At 44.9% G+C, this 24,055-nt stretch overlaps 1 protein-coding gene and 1 long non-coding RNA gene across 4 annotated transcripts in view; one reads left to right on the top strand and one right to left on the bottom strand.

The window, feature by feature from the left end:
- The window catches only part of LOC138773017 (uncharacterized), a 48,292-nt gene extending 41,795 nt beyond the window's left edge, over nt 1-6,497 (bottom strand). For all 3 annotated transcript variants that reach the window (XR_011359865.1, XR_011359866.1, XR_011359867.1), the window contains exon 1: nt 6,428-6,497. This is a non-coding gene — a long non-coding RNA (uncharacterized lncRNA). The remainder of the gene's footprint in view (nt 1-6,427) is intronic.
- A 108-nt stretch (nt 6,498-6,605) lies between these two features.
- Nucleotides 6,606-11,667, top strand: FOXJ1 (forkhead box J1). Its single transcript, XM_069952561.1, has 3 exons — nt 6,606-6,703; nt 7,664-8,207; nt 9,979-11,667. The coding sequence occupies exons 2-3, from the start codon at nt 7,695-7,697 to the stop codon at nt 10,783-10,785; spliced, it is 1,320 nt and encodes a 439-aa protein (XP_069808662.1). The 5' UTR covers nt 6,606-6,703; nt 7,664-7,694; the 3' UTR covers nt 10,786-11,667.
- The last annotated feature ends 12,388 nt before the right edge of the window (nt 11,668-24,055 follow it).

Genomic DNA, 24,055 nt, shown 5'->3' with positions numbered 1-24,055 from the left:
ATGTTTACGTGGGTAAATAGCCCAAAAGGCCACAGTACGCACTGGGGGTCGCTACCGAGCATTGTCTTCCAGGATGCTCATATGTGTTTATTCCAATGGGGGAAGAAAATATCCTGCTGGCGGAGACCACAGGCGGCAGCTCATCCAAAGGGAACATAGAAACTGGTATACTGAAATCCAGCATTGGCGATAGGGGGACCTCTGGGCTCCTCTTATACACTAAAAGGGGTTATCCAGCGCTACAAAAACATGGCCACTTTTCCCCCTCTCTTGTCTCCAGATTGGGTGGGGTTGGGAACTCAGTTCCATTGAAGTAAATGGGGCATAATTGCAAACCAAACCTGAACTGGAGACAAGAGAGGGGAAATGATGGCAGAGGGACGCTGAGGGACACAGGGCACTGGAGGAACCAAGTGTATATTGGTGATTTGTATAACTTTTGGGGGGGAAATACAATACTACAAAATTTCTTTTTTAAGTCTTCCAGTACTTATCAGGTGCTGTATGTCCTGCAAGAAGTGGTGTATTCTTTCCAGTCTGACACACTGCTTTCTGCTGCCACCTCTGTACAGAGCAGTAGAAAATACCCATAGAAAACCTCTCCTGCTCTCCAGACTAATAAAAGTAAATTAAACATTTCTGACACTAGTTGATTTAAAAGAAACGTTTTTGAAGGGAACTACCCCTTTAATCCATCTGGGCTATATCCCCTATTAGGTTTTATGGACATCATAGAAGGGGGTCCTACGCTTGGGACTTAACTCTACTAGTAAGACCTGTGAAAAGTGGCCATGTATTTTATATTCAAATGACTGTATGCCATGTAAAACCATGCTTCTCTTTTAACGCCATCTGATCAGACCCGTTGTTAGCAGGTCCTCACTGATGGGACTGTCCAGGGGTGACAACCCTTTAAAGGGGTACTCCAGCGTAGGGGCACTTTTGCGCTGGGACCGGGGACGAGGGAAAAGACGTCTACTCACCTCCCCGATTCCAGCGGCGCTCTGGTGCCCGGTTCCCGGCCGCTTCCGGGTGTCTGAGGCGGGCCTGAGACGTGACATCTCAGGTCGGCTCAGCCACTCAGTGAAGGAGGCGGGATCACTGAGTGGCTGAGCGGACCTGAGACGTCACGTCACGACGTCATGCGTCCGGCAACCAGAGCGCCGCGATGCGGGACCTGCTGCTGGAACCGGGGAGGTGAGTGGATGTCTTTTCCCTCGGCCACCTTGTCCCCCGTCCCAGGGCAAAAGTGCCCCCATGCTGGAGTACCCCTTTAAAGATATTTTAACTTATTTGCTATAAAAGTGACCATGATAAAAAAAAAAAAAGCATCCGTTCAGGTAAGTTTCAGTGTAGCTATAAGAGGAGCAGAGGTCACAAGTGATGGAGAAACAGATCCATATAATGACGGACATCACCCACCATGGTCTCTGTCCAGTTTTGTTGTAGTGTCTGTCGTTTTGGTGGAAGGAACAGTGACGCATGCTGTGATATTCTTCCCATCAAATAAAACAGAAGCTGTGATAGAACGTCCAGCGTACATGTGTACAGAGCCTGAAGGCAAAAGAGGGACAAAGGCTCCAATATACATCAGATACGAGGGGCCTGTAATGGGCTATTCTGATGGAAACCTGATCATTCTCAATGTCACCAATGGTTTTGTTTTGGTTATAATATGCTTTTTTTTATATTGTATTTATTTTGTACTGGAATATCTCACATACATATGATCATTGCTTGATACTGCCGGGGATTTTATTTACATGGACAGTGTGCCCGGGGACACATTACTGCCTACATAATACGTTCTCTAGATTTCAGTCTGTGACTAGGTTCACACTACACTTTTTCTATTTAAAAAGATGTCCGTTATTGCCGCGATTTACATAAATTTCAATGCAATGTATTGAAGTCAATGGAATGATGGACGTCCAATACACACGGTGTATAAAATGATGGATGTTGTCTGTGCGGACGTCAAAATAATTATCATGACAATTATTTGTGGACATCTTTTGCAAACAACGGACGTTACTTTTTAGTTGTTCAGTTGTTTGAGGGCCCAATACATGAAGCCCTTCGTCCGATATCAGTCATAATGGCCGATAATCTCTAGCTCCAGCTGATCGCCCCGTGTAATAGGGGCTATAATCCACCTGAACTAGAATAATGTTATGTCATGATCACCCCGGCGAACGTTTTAAACGACCATGTAACGCCCGCAAAATAATCGTTATGCTACATATATCATTCACGTTATGTGTTATCGTTCACTAAAAAAAAATTGTTTAGTGATCGTTAACGAGCGGTCGTTGGAGCGAGTTTATGAACGATAATCGTTCCATGGAGTAGGGCCTTTAATTTTAGGACTGTTCAGTACTATCCTATGTTTGTGTCCAGGTCAGGATTACACCTGTCCCACCACAGTGATCAAAGTCAAATGATGAAGGTGAAAGAGAGGGAAGCCCGGCTCATCCCCAGGGGGTAAATTGGTCAATAAGAGGTATAAAGGGATGTAAATGTCCTAGTGTGGGAGATCCAGCACTGAGAGAGGGAAAAGGCAGCAGATCCAGCGGGAGATAACGCTGATCCCCGCTCACTGGGCGCTGGCTGGGGGCTATATAGTGGGCTCTTCTGATGGGTGAATTTAGAGGGAAAATCTGCCCCATTTGAGCCATTTTACCTGCCAAAAGCAACTGTTTCTAAATGATTACCGGCCAACAATAAAACCTGAATTTTCATCCATCTCTCCCAGCACCAGAGACTTAGTCCGTGAAACACAGTCCTGCATTAACACAAATCCAGTTAACCCATTTTCCAGGCCACCTTTGCCCACACTTCAGTTATGTCAGCAGCGCTGAATGGGTAAATTGCCTGCAATCCCTTATTATGCAAATAGGTGCCATGTCTTTGGCATGCTGCCAATCACACCGCCCCTCCACCTCCCCTAGTATTTTGGGGGATCTTTTCAGATCCCATATTTTGCCTATGGGAAAAAACCCAAATGAATGGGTCTTTTGCTATGCCACGGCACAGAGGGGACAGGGCTGTCACCGAGAGAAGAGGAGGGGCGGGCGCTGCGCCTGCCAGGCAGAATAGAGGCCAATGACTGCATTAATAGAAATTGTTTTCCTGGGGCACAGTCTGTAACCCCCACTTTGCTCTTCCTCCATCATACGCAGGCGTATCGCCCCCTCCTCGTATGGCTTTTTCTGTATGACATACATTGCACTATGTACTAGAAATAAAACCAGGGATAAGCCTCAGTATACCAACTGTGAGAACTGGAGGGAGCAAAGGGTTAAAACAACTCCGGGAGGCAACTCAGTCTGATGTGCTGCCAATGTCAGACCTGGCCAATCCATCCTGCCATCTTTATACAATGGAGGACGTTGGCGTTTACTCCCCACACCCCCATTATTTTATACATTATAACCCAACTATGGGATCCCTGAGGTTAACAAGGGACTGAAAGGCTGATCTGCTGCACCTCAGTGACTACTCTTTAAGGACAAGCGTCACCATATTGATTTGTTCGGCTAATAGTATAGTATAGTAATAATTCAACGTATAAAGTTAACAAATGTGGTTGAACAGATTTTTTTTATCTTAGTATTTTCCTGCGTACTACTTTTTACCCAGGAAAATCTTCTCAAAAGTCGGGGGTCGTCTTTTACGCCGGGTGTTGTCTTATAGGGGGGGTGCTTAAAAAACTTCGGAACCGGACTGAAGAATCTGCGGTCGCCACATACGGTGGAGGGAACTCAAAACCATCCGCATCCCCACTGTATACGGCGCCCATATGAAGGGCAGAGCAAGCTGCAGGGGTATGGAAAAAGAGATGCGGTAGAGTGGCGCTGTACCCAGAAAAACAAACCTCTATCACCCGTCTGGCCGCCCTTGTATCCTACCAGTATTAGTGTGCTTCCTTCTCTGCCTCTCAGATCTCGCTGCTGTCTGATGTTTTTTATTCATTTTTATTTATTGTGCGTGGAAGAGGGGTAGTCTTATACAGCGAGTATATCGAGTATATTTTAACTGGAAAAGTTGGGGGTCGTCTTATACGCCGGAAAATACGGTATACGACTATGTTCAGACTTAGTAAGAGACCGTCCGTTCTGGGTCATGGAACGGCCAGTTTTTGAAAAGATCATCGCGGCTGGTACTGCAGTACCAGCCAGATGATCTTTGCAGCCGCGGGCGCATCCATGCGTGCCTGCATCAGAACTCCCCACTGCACACTATGGAGCATCTGGCCGGAGCAGCCGCAGAAAACTGACATGTCAGTTTTCTACGGCGCCGCGAGAGATCCTGGCCAGAGCGTATACTATGTGTATACGTTCCGGCCGGGATTCCATAGAAGACAAGGCAACGTATCTTTTTGTAAAAAGTACGGCCGTTGTTGCTGATTGCAACAACAGCCGTACTTTTACGAAAAGATACGTTGTGTGAACATAGCCTGTATCTGAAAGTGCAGTGCAGCGGTATAGACCAGGGTATCCACAGACAAAGGCAGTAAGTGCCCTGAACAGTGGATGTTTTGTTAGCCTTGCAGCTGAATACTATAGACTATCATGTTTTATGTACTGTAGTGTATTATATATATATTGACCTTTTTTAGATTGAGGTCTCTAGAAAACATATGGAAAAAGTAACGTTTAATGTATATGTTTTCCAGGAGAGAAACCGGAGTGGTACAGCAATCACTGTATGTGCGCACCAGCTACAACTCCACAACTAAAATGCTATAGGAAGAGTTATAAAAATATAGAAAAGAGATGGAAAAATCATTAACTTATGCTTTACAGATGGTAAATAGAAACTTGCATATGGTTATATACTGTATATATATATATATATATATATATATATATATATATATATATATATATATGGATACATTTACCATATACACCTGATGTGATGAAGTCTTATTTGAGAAAGTCCAAATAGTTTGTGATCCAGCAGCCATATGGGAGGAATCCTTCACCTATCACATGGCGATCACTTCCCCTTATATATCCCAGTGTCTGGAATCATTGACTATATTGATACATTGGTTCCTCTGTCAATACAGTAGTATATGGAATAGTATGTTAGTAACCAACTGCACCGTCTATGACGAGAGTCTCCAACCTGCGGCTATAACTATAACGTGCAGGATGCTGGGAGATGTAGTTTTACAACAGCTGGAGAGCTGCAGACTGGGGAATAGTAGTCCATGGCAATGATCTAGGACATGCTGGGGGTTATACTTTAGTCATAGACTGGGGGTTAGTAGTCCATGGCAATGATCTAGGACATGCTGGGGGTTATACTTTAGTCACAGACTGGGGGTTAGTAGTCCATGAAAATAATATATAGGACATGCTGGGGGTTATACTTTAGTCACAGACTGAGGAACCATAGTACATGGCAATGATCTAGGACATGCTGGGGGTTATACTTTAGTCATAGACTGGGGGTTAGTAGTCCATGGCAATGATCTAGGACATGCTGGGGGTTATACTTTAGTCATAGACTGGGGGTTAGTAGTCCATGGCAATGATCTAGGACATGCTGGGGGTTATACTTTAGTCACAGACTGGGGGTTAGTAGTCCATGAAAATAATATATAGGACATGCTGGGGGTTATACTTTAGTCACAGACTGAGGAACCATAGTACATGGCAATGATCTAGGACATGCTGGGGGTTATACTTTAGTCACAGACTGGGGGTTAGTAGTCCATGGCAATGATCTAGGACATGCTGGGGGTTATACTTTAGTCACAGACTGGGGGTTAGTAGTCCATGGCAATGATCTAGGACATGCTGGGGGTTATAGTTCTGCAAACACAGTAGTCTATGGCAATGATCTAGGACATGCTGGGGGTTATAGTTCTGCAAGCACAGTAGTCTATGGCAATGATCTAGGACATGCTGGGGGTTATAGTTCTGCAAGCACAGTAGTCTATGGCAATGATCTAGGCCATGATTGGGGATGTAACTGCCCAACAGGAGAGCCACAGGTTGGGGAACAGCCTAAGGCAATGATCTCAGGCATGCTGGGAGTTGTAGTTCTGCAACAGCTGATGGGCCACATATTGGGGGACACCAGTCTAGCTCCAACTATGGCTCTCCAGTTGTTGCAAAACTACAACTCCCAGCATGCTCTGTCACCACTGCTTGGAGATTACTTATATCCATTACACACATAGAAGTATGATGCCATGACCCCTGCTGCTTCCCGTAGCCACCAGCCATATCGGCAATGAGCAGCAGCGCCCCCAGCAGGTGCCACACTCTACAAGTCAATATTTGACTAACTCTGCGGGAAGACACAAGTCCAGTCCAGAGAGTAAGAAACCAGAACCCTTCCTCCTCCTCCTCCTGCTCTTCCTCCTCCTCCTGCCTTCCTGCCCCTCACCATCTACATGCCAACATACCAAGCACGTCCTGCCAGACCCAGCGCAGAGCCACCCGGGGGGGCGTGGCCGCATGACTGCGCGCTCCATGGCGACCCAGCAGCCAATCAGAACGCCGGAAGCTGTTTACATGGGCGGGGCGTTGCCATAGTTCCCGGAGAAGCCTTTCAGAGCCGCTGGTACTTAATGCCTGGCAGCAGAGAGTGGCAATAACTCATCGGAGGCTCCCAGCATCGCTGCTGCTCCTTCTAGAAGCTTCGTGTCCGCCCTGCAGCCTCCTGATCAGCTGTCAGTCAGGTAATGCATCATTAGGTATCTTATAGGTCTGCACTTTGGTTATTTTGTATCTCTACCAGCTGTTATATACAATGGACATAGCAGATATGACATAATGGTTGTGCACTGGCCAGGAGGGCACATAGGACTGATGGTTGAGGGTGGGTGAACCTGTAATGTTACAGAACTACAACTCCCAGCCTGCCCTGACCCCCTTTGCTGCATCTGCTGTTGAATTCTATCCCCCAGCCTGCCGCTTTCCAGCTGTTGCAAAAGTTCAGCCCCCATCGGGCAACAGCTGGAGAGACGCAGGTTGGCGTATGCTTATAAATAGGATTTTCCTGAATAGTTCCTCTGCCGGAATCCCTTGTACCATCAGCATTAGTGTTTAAGTTCTGGAACTTTCTTCCGACTTCGCCTGTAGGTTTTGTTCAGGTCGTAAGAGGGTGTTCACAGATTTGCCGCAGATTCTGATTTTTGGAAAAATCTGCAATAAATCTGCAATGTAACCATGCCATGTGAACATACCCTAACACAGGGGTAGGGAACCTTGGCTCTCCGGCTGTTGCAAAACTACAACTCCCATCATGCCTGGACATCCAAAGCTTTAGCTTTGGCTGTCCAGGCATGATGGGAGTTGTAGTTTTGCAACAGCCGGAGAGCCAAGGTTCTCTATCCTTGCCCTAACAGGTGGAGAACTGGTGATATCATTCACATCCTTGGCTTCTTCTGGATCAACACTGCAGCATAATAAGCTGTACTGGGTCTTATGTGTTACGTTACTATGACTGTACTGTATTTATTGCTTTATTAAGGGCTTCAGTTCAGTGTATGCACAGGAGTCTCCAAACTACAACTCCTAGTATCCCTTGGCAAAGGCTGGGACTTTATAATAGGTTGGAAACCAGTGCTTACACATGTCTATACCTATACTTGCCTCGCTGCACTTCGTATCCTAACAGGTGTGTTATTTTCTTTCAGGAAAAGTCTTCGGACCACTGTGGCTTCCTGAATGTTTGACTTGCCGACTGCTGTCCCCTCAGACATGGCAGACAACTGGCTGGCCTACCAGGCAGAAGGTGAAGCGGGGCACGAATCCCTCTCCAGCTCAGTGAACCTGGATGACAGTCTGACCAGTCTTCAGTGGCTACAAGAATTCTCTATAATGAATGCCAATGTGGGCAAGACCCCTTCATCATCTGTAGACCCCCATGGGTACCGTCATTTATCAGGTTCTGCTGCCCCCTGCTCACCGCTGGCTGGTGATCCTGCCTGTTTGGGAATGCCACACACCCCAGGGAAGCCCACCTCATCTTCTACCTCAAGGGCTGCCCACCTGGGTCTCCAACCTATGGAGGAGATTGACTACAAGACCAACCCGCATGTTAAGCCACCATACTCCTATGCCACCCTTATATGCATGGCCATGCAGGCGAGCAAGAAGACCAAGATTACACTTTCCGCCATCTACAAGTGGATCACAGATAATTTCTGCTACTTCCGACACGCAGACCCCACCTGGCAGGTAAATAAGCCCAAAATAGATGTGGTATGTTATGTACAGTATGTATAGGATGAAGTGGTTTATTATCATTAGACATGCACTCAGCTATGTGTTCCTCCACTACAACTCCCATCATGCCCTGAGAGTATTACTATTTCCCAACCTGTGGCTCTCACCATATACAGCTCCCACCATGTCCTGCCAGCCTTTGCTTGTCATTGTATAATGGGAGTTGTAGTTTTGCAACAGCCAGAGAGGCACAGGTTGGGTAATCCTGATATAGATTGTAGGATGGACAAGGCATACATAACCCAGCAACCACCCAGTCTTATGGCTTCTTCCCATACACCTGTCACTGATGCAGGCTTCCTGGTCTTAAAGCAATAAGGCATGCACTTGGCATCGTTCTGCCTTCCTCCTCCTCCCCTGGGTATAATTATTCTCTAGTTCCGTGACTCCCGAGTTACTATTTTGCACATTCTGCATCCCACAGCATCACTAGTGTTACATTAACCCGTGTGATCCATCACACACAGGCAGTCAATTGTCCTTTCCCAAATTTGTCATACATATAAGGTTCCTGCGAAAAATGCAACACAATGGTTAATATGTGTGGGCAACAATAGGGGGTCAAAGGAGGTTTCTATAGAGGGTCAGTAACTACACCGCCATATATCAGTGTACTATTAGTCGGTGGATGTCAGCTCCTTCCCTCCCCCTGTTCTGTAGAATCTGTGTGGCCCTGACACTGCATTGTCTCTTGGTAATAGATGGTCCTTGGGAGGGACCAGGCGAGACTGGTTTATGGGGGAAATCTTGTACAGTGAGGTGGGAGGAGGAGATTACCGGAAAGGGGGAAACTAGAACCCCCCCCCCCCCTTACCCCTCGCAGATTCTTTAAACAAATCTCATTTCTATCTATCTCTATCCATCCATCTATCTATCCATTTATCCATCCGTCCAATCAGTTTTGCGTCCTGACAAGGAAAGAGGCCTCCTAGACCATAAACTTTGTTGGAGGCGAATAATGAAAGCGACTCCCCCAGCTCGCCTCCGACTTTACTGGTTTAATTAAACATTGGTGGTGGGGGGGCGTCCCAGACACACACAGGTGGTGAGGATGGAGACCGCTGAGGCAAGAATGATAAATATGTTTAACTGGCCAAGCAATAAGCATCCAGAGTCTGAGGGGGGGGGGGGGGGGGGGGGGAGATGAATAGAGAAGGGGAGGTGGGGGCCGTGTCGGTTTTTCTCATTAAACAGTAAATAGCGGATCAGGAAGATCCGGGATCCCTGTGGTTGGGGGTGGGGGGGCCGGGCGGGGGGGGTTCAGGGTAAAGGGGGAAAATGGAATGTAACCATTTTGATGCCTATTTTACTGGATGCTACTAAAATACGGTTGTCTTACCCAAAGAGAAGCTTCCAGGCAGGTTTAATAAGACACTAGTCTATAAAAGAGAAGAATGTTATGGTGAATTGCACCACGTGTAATAAAAGGCGCCTGGCTCCTAACAAACAGCCACAGATTTCTGCCCTTCTCTGGCTTTCGTATTAATATATAGTTTAGTTCCTATAATGGCTTCTTTGGCTTACATGGTTTTTCATTGCTTTATACAGTTTTGGTGTACATAATGCTAAAAAAACGGCAAGAATACAGCAATAAATTTCCCCCGATATCTGCTCCTTCCAGTGGCGGGCCCACTTGTCCAGCTCAGAGTATTGACCCTATTCATGCTTGATGTATACGGCTCTACAGTATATTAATATTAACCACAATTTCTTCTTTCCGTAGAATTCCATCAGACACAACCTTTCGCTGAATAAGTGCTTTATTAAAGTTCCACGAGAGAAAGACGAGCCTGGAAAGGGTGGGTTCTGGAAGATTGATCCACAGTATGCCGACCGGCTCATGAATGGTGCCATCAAGAAGCGACGACTGCCACCTGTCCAGATTCACCCAGCCTTTGCCGGGGCTCAGTCCACCTCCCCCGACAATAATATGGGCTCTGTCTGGCCCTTGAGCGTGAGCTCCGAGTCCCATCAGCTGCTGAAGGAGTTTGAGGAAGCCACGGGTGAACAAAGCTGGAATGCCGTTGGTGAACATGTATGGAACATGGCAGAGAACAAAGGTCACAAGCGTAAACAGCCATTGCCTAAACGGATGTTCAAAGCCCCCCGCTTATCCAGTTCCCCTATGCTATCTCACGAAGACCAGACAGAACTCGGACCCCTAAAAGGAGATTTTGACTGGGAAGTCATTTTCGACTCAAACCTCGGTGATGGCTTCTTGGCCTTAGAAAACCTAGAAGTTACTCCACCACTGAGCCCAGCCAGCCAATCTGTAGACCTCACGGTCCACGGTAAGCACATTGACTGTCCTCAGCAGTGGTATCCCATGGGACAGGAGCAAGTAGCCGTTCCGAACAGTTTGGACTTTGATGAGACATTCCTGGCCACCTCGTTTCTCCAGCACCCATGGGATGAGGACAGGAATGACTACCTTTCAAATTCTTCCAACCTAGATCAGCTCTTTGATCTCAATGAAGAATTCCCTCCAGGACTCAATGACTGGAACTCCATGGGTTCCTATCTACAATAGCGGCGCCATCTTGGACTTTGAAAGACGTGTATATTATAGACTTTCATATAGATATACCAATCCATTTTATATTTACATTTATCTGACATTGAACTCGTGTAAAGAGGAGAGTGTTCAGACGTTTACATGTCTAGCAAAGGGATACAGAGCCTCGGTATACGACAGCATCTCTACCGGGGGGAAACGGTCTACGGGACAGCATGAACTCCGGACGTAGAGAAGACCCTTTCCCTCTATTTCTCAATCAGATGTACAGTACTTAGTATAAAGACAAAAAAAGAAAAGATAAAACTTTTGTACTTATTTTTCTACCGAAAAAAAAAGCAAAAAAGAAGCTATGTTTTATGAAAACGGTATTTCTTCTATTGTGACTTAATGTCTGGCCTTTGGTGAAGAGCGTACGTTAAGATATATTATCGTATCATATGAATCATGGAATAGTCGATTCTTGATAATGTGCAATGGATTCTCGCTATCCGACTTGGTTTGTACCGACCTCCAGCAAATTTACGATGCTCCTTATATTTCTAATGGTTGGACGTCGGAACAAACCATGGAAGATACATATATGTGTTGGGAGTTACGTGAATGGGTGCTGCTAGAGTTCTAATAACGTTCTAAGATGTTTCTGATCCTTAAAGTGTCGCATACTCCTCTGGTGTTAAGAGTTAAGATCTTAGGCTTTACTTGGATTCTGATACGTGGAAGGGGAACAAATGTGTATGTGTGTGTGTGTATGTGAATAGAGCTGGCACCAGTGAACAATAAGGAGTTTATGACTGTTCGCCGCCTATTTGAATGGCTTAAACATTGTTATGCAATTTCAATTGGGGTGGGAATCAGGGTTGAATACTGGGAAGATTGAAGTACAGCACTCGTGTATGGACGTTATTCTCTTGTGGATTTAAATAAATGTATTTTTTTTCTTCAAATGAATTGCAATATGTTTCGCCATCTTTATTCGTATCTTATTGGCGTCTTTATTATGCTACAAGGAAACGACCTCTAATAGTTTAAGATCTGTCAGCAGTAGAGACTTCTAGCCAGGTCTCAGACACACACACGGCCATAACCAAGTATACATGCGTCTTGTTTCTTACTACCCCTTAAATGTAAAATACTCAATACTCCATCCTCATGTTCCATCCATAGTTTTGTATAGGGCAGGGGTAGAGAACCTTGACTCTCCAGCTGTTGCAAAACTACAACTCCCATCATGCCTGGACAGCCAAAGCTAAAGCTTTGGCTGTCCAGGCATGATGGGAGTTGTAGTTTTGCAACAGCTGGTGAGCCAAGGTTGCCTACCCCTGGTATAGGGTCAAGTAGAAACTGCCCCCCCCCCCATCAATACTAATGCCTATTGGTTACTACATTGGGGTCTGGTTTCGGATGCATGTGGTGACGTACAGTAAATGTGGGAACGCGGCCTAAGACTGATCAGATATCAATAAGGTGTTCAAAAACTAGAAAATCCTAATGCTAATTGGTGAGTGAAGATGGGCCGACTTCGGGTGTAGCGCCTAGGGCAGCAGCAGCTGTTAATACGGCCCTCCACATGCAGTAGGCCCTAGAATGCCACAATAAGATACGAAATGGGGAATACTACATTGGAAGAACACTTATTAGTCTAGCAATCAAACTGAATGGGAACATTGAAGGTGCAGTCCAGTCTAGGAGGACGCAAAGTTCCAGGATAACTTGTCATTTATTCTTGTAAGCCTCTGCTGATTGTGGGCTAAGTAGTCAAGTGGGCGGTCCTACTCTGTGACTGACATCTATCTGTGTATGTGTTCATGTATAGAGAGCTGTTAGTCACTTAGCAGGACTGTCTACTTGGCTACGTGGCCCGGAATGAGCAAAGGTTTAGGGTGGTATCTATTACACAGGATGATTTTTCGGCAATTTTCACCCTATTACACAGGATGATGATCGTTACTTGCGGTCGTTCCTGCGTTCGTCCTTTTCTGGCTGATAGACTAGGGAACGAGCGAACAACACGTCATTACACCGGCAGCAGAGAGCACTGAGTCAGACTCAAAATAAAACACCACTTCCTGCAGCACATACAGCAGCTGATAAGTATGGAAATCCTGGAGATTTTTAAATAGAAGTAAATTACAAATCTATATAACTTTCTGTTGATTTGAAAGAAAAAGAGTTCCCCTTTAATGTGATTGTTCCCTTTAAGAAAGACTGTAACTTACTCAGGCCCTATCATTTAAATGTGGGAATTGCACATTTTCTGGAGAAATCTAGCAATATTATTGGAGTCAATGAGATAAACCGGCGGCAGAGACATGGGGGGAGATTTATCAAATATGGTGTGAAGTAGAACTGGCTCAGTTGCCCCTAGCAACCAATCAGATTCCACTTTTCATTCCTCACAGACTCTTTGGAAAATGAAAGGTGGAATCTGATTGGTTGCTAGGGGCAACTGGGCCTATACTACTTTACACCAGTTTGATAAATCTCCCCCATGGCGTTTGCTCTAAGCCTGGAGTTTCTGGTTTCTAATGGATCTGAGGGTTAAATAGGGACAGAGGGGGATAGATGGTTACCAGAGAAATGTGGGAAATGTGGCTGAAACCAGGGTTTAAATCCTACTAAGTTTATTAGCCTGCGTGACCTCGGAGAAGATGGGGGTCGGGGGTCATTGAGGCAAGAGTTACTTTGATTTTTGCTCGGAAAGGTCATGGGAGCACAGCCAGGATACTAAGCGATTGAAAATGGGACCAAATGACAAGGAATAAACTACGGATATAAAGCTTTCACAGTATAAAGAAGAAAGGATCGGCAACACCACCCTCACCCCAGCCTCTTAGTATAATGGAAGGAGATAGATACATGTTGTATGGAGACGCACCATGAATCTGATGGGCTTCCTGTCATATGGAAATGGGGAGGACTCAATACTAAATAGGCCGATTAGTCATATAACCTAAATGTTATCATGGGGCTACATCCAGTTAGTCTTTTAAATCAACTGGTTTCAGAAAGTTATATAGATTTGTAATTTACTTCTATTTAAAAATATCAAGTATTCACATACTTATCAACTGCTGTATGTCCTGCAGGGAGTGGTTTATTCTTTCCAGTCTGACACAGTGCTCTCTGCTGCCTTCTCTGTCCATGTGAGGTAATCCCCATAGAAACCTGGTCCTGCTCTGGACAGTTCCTGACATGGACAGAGGTGTCAGCAGAGAGCACTGTGTCAGACTGAAAAGAATACACCAACTCCTGCAGGACATACAGCAGCTGATAAGTATAGGACGACTTGAGATGTTTAAATAGAAGTAAATTACAAATCTATTTTTCTAATAATCAAATTTTCTGCCACCAGTTGATTTATAAGTAAAAGATTTCTGCCGGAGTACCCCTTTGACCTTGCCCACCTCTCCTGACTCCTCTATACACATGCACTTCCAGCTTGACCGAGCATAAATTTACTCTGAGTGGGGAAGAAGCTGGTGGCAGCGAACTTCAGGGTTGAAATCCAATTATAAGGATCCTTAAAAGGGGTAGTTCAGCAAAAAAAAAGTGAAAGTGCCAGAGATTTGTAATTTACGTGTAATAAAAAAAAGTCTTTCCATACTTATCAGCTGATGTATGTCCTGCAGGAAGTGGTATATTCTTTTCAGTAAGGAGAGTAGGATAGGTTTTCTATAGGGATTTGCTACTGTTCTGGACAGTTCCTGAGGTGGCACTGGAAAGAATACACCACTTCCTGCATGGCATACAGCAGCTGATAAGTACTAGACGACTATATTTTTTTTTAATAGAAGTAAATCACAAATCTCTGGCACTTTCTGGCACCAGTTGATTTGAAAGATTTTTTTGTTGTTGTTGAACTACCCCTTTAACTCCTCTGACATCTTGACACTGCATCCTCTCGATAGTATACATGTAAAATTAAAGGGTATAAACACACACTGTATACGCAGCAGATACGCATCAAATACGCAGCAGATCTGCAGCAGATTTGATGGTGCAGATTTGATGCTGTGTTCAGTTACTTGGATCTAATCTGCTGCGTATTTGCCGCGTATTTGTTGCGTATTTGCTGCGTATCACAGCAGTAAATACGCTGCGTATACGGTGTGTGTGTTTATACCCTAAAGGGATTATCCAGCACTACAAAAACATAGCCCCTTTCCCCCCCCCCCTCTTGTCTCCAGATTGGGTGGGGTTTTAAACTCAGTTCCATTGAAGTAAATGGAGCTTAATTGCAAACCACACCTGACCTGGAGAGGGGGAAAAGTGGCCATGTTTTTGTAGTGCTGGATAATCCCTTTAACCAGGGCTGTAGAGTCGGTATGCCAAATGCCAATGAAGTAGTATTTCCTATAGTAAAACTGTATCATCAGGCTTTCCATCACCATTTTGTAAATAATCTGGCTACTCAGATATAATAAATAATATAATTAAAGGGGACCTGTCACTAGTTTGATGCTGCCCGAACCATGGGCTGCATAACACACTGACTGATCATTTGGCCCTAGACAGTCTTTCGTTTCAGCAGTATATTAGGCCTCCGAGCGAAGTGCCTGGAACACGAAGAGGAAGTACCCAGACAAGGACTTCATCCGTCACTTCACCATTGTCTTATAAGTGCAACATGCGAATCTGTTTACACCGCAGGCAACAATAACCCAGTGACGCTAATTGTTATCTCCAGAGGGAAGTTTACCCTTTTATTTCTCAATGCTGTGCTATGTAGGTGCTGCATGGACCTGTAATACTATATGACTACTTTCTAGAACATTTGCAATGCCTTAGATCAGCAGCAATAACCGGGGAACTATTACAGTGGTACAATCCTACAGACTGGTACAGCAGTTTGGGGGGGGGGCTTTAAAGGGGTACTCCAGCAGAATTTTTTTTTTTCCCGATCAACTCGTGTGAGAAAGTTATACAGATTTGTAATTTACTTCTATTGAAATATCTGAAGTCTTCCGGTACTTATCAGATACTGTATGTCATGCAGGAAGTGGTGTATTCTTTCCAGTCTGAGGGTGGGTTCACATTGAGAAATATGCGCTGAGAAGTTCCGGCGGATTCCGTCTGTGCTATAGACTCAATTCTATAGGTGGGCGAATTCCGACATCCGCCGAAAGAATTGACATGTCAATTCTTTTGGCGGACGGCGAAATCCGCCTGTATATAAAATTGAGTCTATTGCACAAGCGGAGATGCGTGCTGCCGCGAGCGGGGACGAGTGACGGAATCTGACAGAACTTCTCCGCACGGATTCCTCAATGTGAACCCACCCTGACACAATACTCTCTGCTGCCACCTCTGTCTGTATCAGGAACTGTCCAGAGCAGGAGAAGTTTTCTAAAGGGATTTGCGGCTGCTTTGGACAGTTCCTGACATGGACAGAGGTGGCAGCAGAGAGCACTGTGTCAGACTGGAAAGAATCCACCACTTCCTGCAGAGCATATAGCAGCTGATAAGTACTGGAAGACTTAAGATCTTTAAATAAAAGTAAATTAAAAATCTATATAATTTTCTGAAATCAGCTGATTAGAAAGGAGAACCGGAGAACCCTTTATGCCGTTTTAAATGTATTTATGACCAATTTTTCAACAGGATATAGAGGGATTTATACTTATAATTGTTTAATATAAATGAGGACATTTAATCAGACAATCCTATTGGGTAGACATGTATATTTTTAATAAAGAAAATGGAGGAAAAGCCGTTTATATACTACTATAGAAGTTGATTGTATGTAACATGCTGGTATTGCTGGAGAAGGAATGAGAAGGGGCATTGCTAGGAAGCCATAACCCTGAGATGCGGCTGCTGGGCTTCACGCTCTGGGGCGCCTCTGATTGTCTTCATGTCTTCCAGAAAGGGATTTATAGCCAGTGCTATGAGTCAGCTGTACTAGGCCAGGCTGTTAATCCAGGCTCCCTTTACTTACTGGTGACAATTATTTGCAGTGATTCTGGTAATTGCTGTTCCCTAGAAAGGGAAGTCTTTGAGAATAAAGCATTCATTTACATTGCATTGTCCTGTTACTTCCAATGCAACCTGTGATCTATGTGCCGTGTGGATGGGCAGATTTCTACCAGTCACACAAAGAAGCCAAATAGCTTGCTGTAATAGTACAACTACAACTCTCAGCAGGTGTCTGGCAGCCATGGGATGATAAGGGTTGTAGGTTCTGGGAAGCCACCGCTTGGTTGGTTGGTGCACTCATTTTTTTTTTATGATAGAAGCAATTCTGCCCTTTGAGTTTTGGGCAACCACATCCACACATAGTTATACATCTGGGTAATAATAAGCAGCAGCCATCATCTGCTAATGTGCGACCGTATACAATAACAATACACTATGCATATACATACACTATATACACTATACATACATGGGGTTGCTATAGGGTCCTTTGGGTTGTTATCACGGTGGGCCGGAGTGTTGTATTGACCCTCCCAGACTATTGGTACTGCCACCCACAGAAAGGGGAAATGTCCCAAGGAGTGTGTATATACTGTGTTGGTGCGGGGCGAAGAATCACAGAGTCTATTTACCATAAAAAATCTCTTGTTTACTCTGAAAGTCCTTGTGTGCAGCAGAAAGTACAGCTGTGCATTGACAGGATACTTTACACTTGATAATACTCTTGAGAACACACTTGACAATACACTTAAAGGGGTTGTCCGGCGCTAAAAAATTATTCACAGAATAACACACATTACAAAGTTATACAACTTTGTAATGTATGTTATGTCTGTGAATGGCCCCCTTCCCCGTGTCCCACCACCCCCACCCGTGTACCCGGAAGTGTGGTGCGCTATACTCACCTGTCACGTGCCGACCACGGTCTCCGATCCTCAGCAGTGACGTCTTCTTCGGGCGGCCGGCGGATCTTCCCGAGTGCCGGCCACCCTCTGCAGCGTCATCCGAAGCTCAGCCGCGATTGGCTGAGCATAACTGTGCTCAGCCAATCGCAGCTGAGCAGCTGATGACGTGGCCGTGGCGTGGAGTTCATAGGCTTCTAGCAACTTTGCTCTATCCGGATCAGTTCCTAGCTTTTTGCCTTTTGTGGATACTGTCTTGCACTGTGACTCTCCTAGTCCACAGCGTGGGTTGAGATTAACTCTGACGTGTCCTCTCCTGTGAGGGGTTTAACACTGCATAGTGTTGTGTAGCGTTATTTGAGGAGAAACTGTTAGGTGCGTCTTGTCTTGCTTCCTCACCTGACTAAGACTACATATGAAAGCTGGGGGACCTGGCAGAGGGCCAGGGCCTAAAGGGATCACTGTAGGGAGCATTCTAGCTTGTGTCCTTCCCCTACAGAGTCTAGTGACAAAAGACCTCTACACTTCCTCTACCCATGTGACTTCCTATCTCCAGCATATCTAACATGTGCTGTGAGTGGGTGAAGAGTGCATAATAAGAAGTAAAGTGAGAGATGATAGGACAGAAAAATAAGATATTCCCATAGGTTCACAGATCCACATGACACATAAATAAACAATAACCCTTTACATACTTCAGCTGTGCAGCTATTGAGTATGTGGCAAAACTTTATCACTACTATATCACCACTTACTTAAAATAAGTACAGGCTTATGCGAAGGGTGTAACCAATAGCAACACCCGTGGTGGGACATCACACTCAGACCAAAGAGATGAGGATCCTGAACAGACGTCTTCCTCTATAAACTCAGAAGTCTAAACTAGAGAACTCCTGATTCTTTACTTTATTGTTTTCAGGACAAAATCCAAATGGAGACAGAGAGGACAGGGAGGGGAGGACAGATTGGAGGTTAAGTATTTCTACATAACATTGGTATACAATGGCTGTCACAGATCTGCACAGGTTGGAAACCACCGCTTTATAGAATCTGGGACCCTGGGACAATATGACGCCCCCTTCAGGAAACTAGAATCTTTGACAAATTGTTGAGTTTCATTTGATTTTCATTCAGTGACTACAGCAGAGCAGGGAACAGATCATAGAGCCTCTGGGTGTTATGTTACAGTATAGCTATGACGAGATCCTACCTGTACACACTATATACACTTCCTTATTGTTACATGTTAAGACATGTACTTTTCTTTATATTTGTATTGTAAAATTTTCATATTTATATTTTGTTGTGTCCGTGACTGGCGCCGCTCCTTTATGGCTACCTATATGTATACAAGACGATTCCGCCCCTGATATGAATTGCACAGCAAAAAAAAAAAGTATTGGGCTGCAGTGACTGTTCTGCATTGTGGTTCAGGTAAACAAAAGGGGTCATGTTGAGACCCAGAAGACCACCACCCAATGTGTTAAGGCCCTATTCCACTGCCCGACTGTCAGCGCTCGCTTGCTTCTCGTTGCCTGCTCGCTGCCACTGCTATTACACACGGTGGCAGCGAGCGGGTGAGTGTGTGAGGGACCCAGGGGGGGGGGGGCTGCCCGGGTAAACGCTAGATCGTTTGGGTAGCCCATAGAGACTAGTGGTGGTCTGCTGCCGCCGCTCCTGTTCCACAGAGTGGCGGCAGGAGATCGCTGCTATCACAGTCGTTTGTTTTTCAACATGTTTGAAACACGAACGACTGCAACGATCAGCCATCATGAACGTTGTCGGCTGATCGCTTCCTTCTATTCCACGGGACGATTATCGTCCGTAACGGTCGTTATTAGCCGAATACGGCCGATAATTGTTCCGTGGAATAGGGCCTTTAGAGTGTGTTCCAGCAGTGTTCAGTTTCTTTCACTTTGGAACTGAGCTGCAAAACCCACACTCAAACTGAGGACAATAGTGGTGCTGTTTCTGGAAGAAAGTGGCCATGTTCTTCTGAGCCTGGACAACTCCTTTGTGCTGGTATTGATACATGTTCCTGTTAAGAATCCAATCTAGGGCATTATCCTGTCTAGTCCTGACCTGTTAGCCGGCTGGAGAGTAAAGTTTCGCACCCCATTGTTGGGAATTGCAGTACCTGAAAGATGAGTGGATGTGTTTTCCCACTTCTGGGCTTTACTGTGATTCAGTTACCACTGGCTTCAGTGAGAAAGTCATTGATCTATCAATAAAAAGGTCTGGGGTTAAGAAAGGACCAGGCCCATGGACTTAAGAGAGACAAAAGTCCATCAGGATAGGATGTATGGAGGCGTATGAAGGCCTCCCGAGTCCCCACTGACAGATGATGTCGGTGGAGATAGAGGTCGGTGTGATGATTTTTTAGTGACTCCTTTTTTTCTTGAAAAGATAGGCCAACGCCGGGGCAGTCTGGGCCTTACCCCTCCCTATAAAGAACACATAAACTATAATATGTATGGGGAGGATGGGAGAGTTGTTGAAGATGTATAGGCACCTTTACACCTGGAGTAACCCTACCCCAGCCTAAGCCTAGCCTATTCAAGAGCTTTACCTTTATTGTGGATGATCTCGCTGCACTTTAGTAGAGGAAACTGTAAGTTGTTTCAAGTTACCATTATGTCTGGCTCTCTTATTGCATCAACACCCCACCACGCCAGTCTAAACAATGTTTTAAAGGGGAACAGGAGACGCTGAGGAGGAAGATATGTCTCTTACCTTTATCCTCTGCACTGTTCCAGTGCAGTTAGTGGTTTGCTCCATGGTTCGGTAATATAGTTAGGAGCACCCGTAAGGAGCATTGTCCTCCCCCATAGCACCGATCCAGCCCGCCCCCAGATCGGAACAGCACTATGGGGGCCCCAGTGCACCTAAAGGTCTTACCAGACCATGTAGCAAACTGCTAACTGCACCGGAAGGGCGCTGAGAATGAAGGTAAGAGACATAACTTTCTCCTCAGCGTCTCCCGTGCAATAGGGACATATCAGTAGATTAGATTCATCTAACCTGCTGATAGTTCCCCTTTAAATGCAGTTCTGCTCTTGTCATCTTATGAAATTACTTATGGTCCTGCTGTATGTCCCAAAGGGATCACTTGGTTGGTGATACTACCCCTCCTTACTCTCGCTTCATTTCATTGGTTAAAAGTGTCAACTAGGCGGGACTTCACAGCCGTTGGGCCCCATCTTCCGGCTGGAGAGAGGGCCAACGTGTCATGAAGCCCCGCCTAGGTGGCACTGTCCACGGATGAAATGAAAAGAAGACAAGTTTTCTACATGTATATATTGAATGTGCAGAATCTAAGCTTGAGGATGGTGCAGAGAACGGCACATAGAGTAAGAGGGGGGGGTGACCGTATCACTTTAATGATTAGAAACTTTCCAAGAAGCATAAAATATAAGAGACCTAAACCAGTGTAATGTAAGCATGTGGCCCAATATTTGGAGCAAGATGACAACATTTAAAGCAAATGTATCACTAGGTAGATTGCTTTGGGATTTTTACATGAACAGACCGGCACCGGTACGGGGATGCTGGTGGCGTGGTCACCCGATTTCCGTGCACGGTGCCAGTCTATTTCCAAGCATTGGCCTGGCACAAAGCACTGGTGGCAGGCCCGCCGGCCCCCAGTGTGACACAAAGAGCTCTGTGCCACCGGCATCCCTGTGCCGGTACCGGTCTGTTGATGTAAAAAAAACATTTGCTTTAAAGTGGCCTATCTATGTCTACAGATGATCAAGTCTTTGAATTAATTCTATTATTGCCAGGGAGGTAAACAGCGAGGGCTTAAATGTGTTCCCCTCTTATTATGGCATTGTTGGATTATATTCAGAAAGCATTTGTGAGTGTAATTGGAGTGCATCCTGGCTGCCGGGGAGGGGGGGAGAGGACTCCATTGCATAAGTCTCCCAGAACCAGAGGAGGTATTTAGGGGGGGAAGTCGTAGACAATGAGAGCTTCTCCTTCTCTTGTTAACTGTGTTCTGAGACTGCAGTCTACAAGAAATGAGAAGCTATTGAGCGAGAACTCTGTGTACTGAGAGGAGATGGGGAGGGACAGGTCGGAGGCTAGATGGGGGGGGGCGGTGGTGGATAGGGAAAAATAAAAAAGATTGAAAGAGGAAAAACTGCAAAAAAATGATAGAAATGCGTATTTAACTTTGAATAAAAGAGACGAGGGATAGTCAGGGAAACACTGTATACTCAATGGGGATCACAACAGGGAAGATTGGAAAAGATTAAGAAGGAGAAGTAATGACAGCCTGTTTGCATGAGCCGCAGGCAGGTAGTAATGAGAGGCGGACTTCCAGTAAATTCCTTTACAGTCATTGTAACAGTGGTGACTGGCAGTGAAAGGGTTAGAGGGAGCTGGCTGCACCCTGGTCACACTGCTGGCCCAGCGCTGCCTGCCTGGACTTGCCTGCGTTCTCTTTGAGTGATTGTGGATTCTCCAGCGCTGGACCGCAAGCTATTGTTCTGCTGCAGATGCCCAAAAGAAAAGAGGAACTACTCCTATAAAAACACGCTCAGCTTCAATTGCCTTTAAGAAAATAAAGTGTACATTCCCCGGCCGCTGCTCTTCAGAGAGGGCACAGCAGCGATACTTACCCCCGAGACCAAAAAGATCCATCATTCTCATTAGTTTCTAGAAAGGTTTTTAAATATGAGCATTCATTTATTTTTGTATGAATATATACTGTAGATATATATATATATATATATATATATATATATATATATATATATATATATATATATATATATATATTTTTATAGGGAACCTATCACATTGACAATGCAGTCTAACCTGCAGCCATCCTGTTATAGAGCAGGAGGAGTTGTGCAGAGTTTAAAAGGGATAATTCACCAAAATGTTTTTTTTTTTCTTTCAGATCAACTGGTGCCAGAAAGTGCCAGAGATTTGTAATTTAATTCTATTAAAAAATCTTAAGTCTTCCAGTAGTTATCAGCTGCTGTATGTCCTGCAGGAAGTGATGTATTCTTTCCAGTCTGACACAGTGCTCTCTGCTGACACCTCTGTCCATGTCAGGAACTGTCCAGAGCAGTTGCAAGTCCCCATAGAAAACCTCTCCTGCTCTCTCTTTTTGGTGAACTAACACTTTAATGGAAATGTTCTAGGATAACTTATCATTTATTCATGTAAACCTCTGCTCATTCTGGGCTAAGTAGTCATGTCAGTTTTCTATATGTACACATACAGAATTATATGTCAACCAGTAGGATTGACATATCGGACCACCCACTTGACTACTTGTTCCAAAATTAGCAGATATTTTCATAAATACATGACAAGTTATAATAAAACCTTTCCTATAAAATGATATATCAGTCTTCTTGTCCCCTCCTGTTCTATAAAATGCTACCTGCAGATTAGACTGCATTTTCATTGTGACAAGTTACCTTTAAGTGTGTAAGGTTTAAAGGGGTACTCCAGCAAAAAAAATCTTTCAACTGGTGTCAGAAAGTGCCAGAGATTTGTAATTTACTTCTATTAAAAAAATCTCCAGTCTTCCAGTACTTATCAGCTGCTGCTGCTGATTTTAGGTCCGGCCCTAAAGACACGATCAGCCGATGATCGTTGGCATCAGCTGATCATTGTCTCTTATGGTGCGTTTACACAGGCAGATTTATCTGACAGATTTTTTTAAGCCAAAGCCAGGAATAGACCAGAAACAGGAAAGAGGTCATAAAGGAAAGGCTGAAATTTCTCCTTTTTTTCAAATCCATTCCTGGCTTTGGCTTCCAAAAATTGTCAGATAAATCTGCCTGTGTAAACGCACCATTATACCGAGCGATAATCGTCCGAATTAGCCTGATTTGGCAGATTATTGCTCCATGTAATAGGGTACAAAGGGCATTGCAAACCCCGGACCTCAGATCGTCCGGGCAGCCTATAGGAGATAGCAGCGGTCGGCTGCTGCTCCTATTACACGAAGCGACAGCAGCAGATCGTTGCTAGGCTGATCATTTGTTGAAAAGACAATGTTGAAAGACAATGATGCACGATGTCGGCTGATTGTTGTCTTCTGTTACACAAAGCGATTATCGCCTGTAATGGAAAATCCTGATCCTGAAACAGAAATACTCCATTATGGGTTTTCTAAACTGGACAACACATTAAAAACCAAACCTTCCTGGTGGAGGCCTCTGGCTGCCAGTATCAATTCCCAAGCTGAACGTCAATTCAGTGGTTTCTGGTGCATTAAAACTGGGAATTGGTTTGGGGAAGAGAAGATCGGCATGGGTGTACACCCCCATGACAGCTTGTACAACCAGTGCAGTTGACTGTCATAGACCATGACAGCTGACAGAGGAAAGAACGTTTGTGGGACATGTTTGATAACTCTACAATATGTTTGTATGGCAGTCAGGACAACTCAGTAGTCGCTATTACTCCCCGAAGTGATGGACACTTTTGTTTTTTGTGAT

Source organism: Dendropsophus ebraccatus, chromosome 14, assembly GCF_027789765.1.
Source record: "Dendropsophus ebraccatus isolate aDenEbr1 chromosome 14, aDenEbr1.pat, whole genome shotgun sequence".
In the NCBI taxonomy this organism is placed as follows: Eukaryota; Metazoa; Chordata; class Amphibia; order Anura; family Hylidae; genus Dendropsophus; species Dendropsophus ebraccatus.
Note: the sequence above shows the minus strand (reverse complement) of the source record. Positions and strands in the feature narration are given on the sequence as shown.

What these genes read in the sequence shown, in the direction of transcription:
- FOXJ1 (XM_069952561.1), top strand. Translation starts at nt 7,695, where the DNA reads ATGTTTGACTTGCCGACTGCTGTCCCCTCAGACATGGCAGACAACTGG. An exon ending in ACGCAGACCCCACCTGGCAG is followed by an intron (nt 8,208 to 9,978) that starts GTAAATAAGCCC and finishes TTCTTTCCGTAG; the next exon opens with AATTCCATCAGACACAACCT.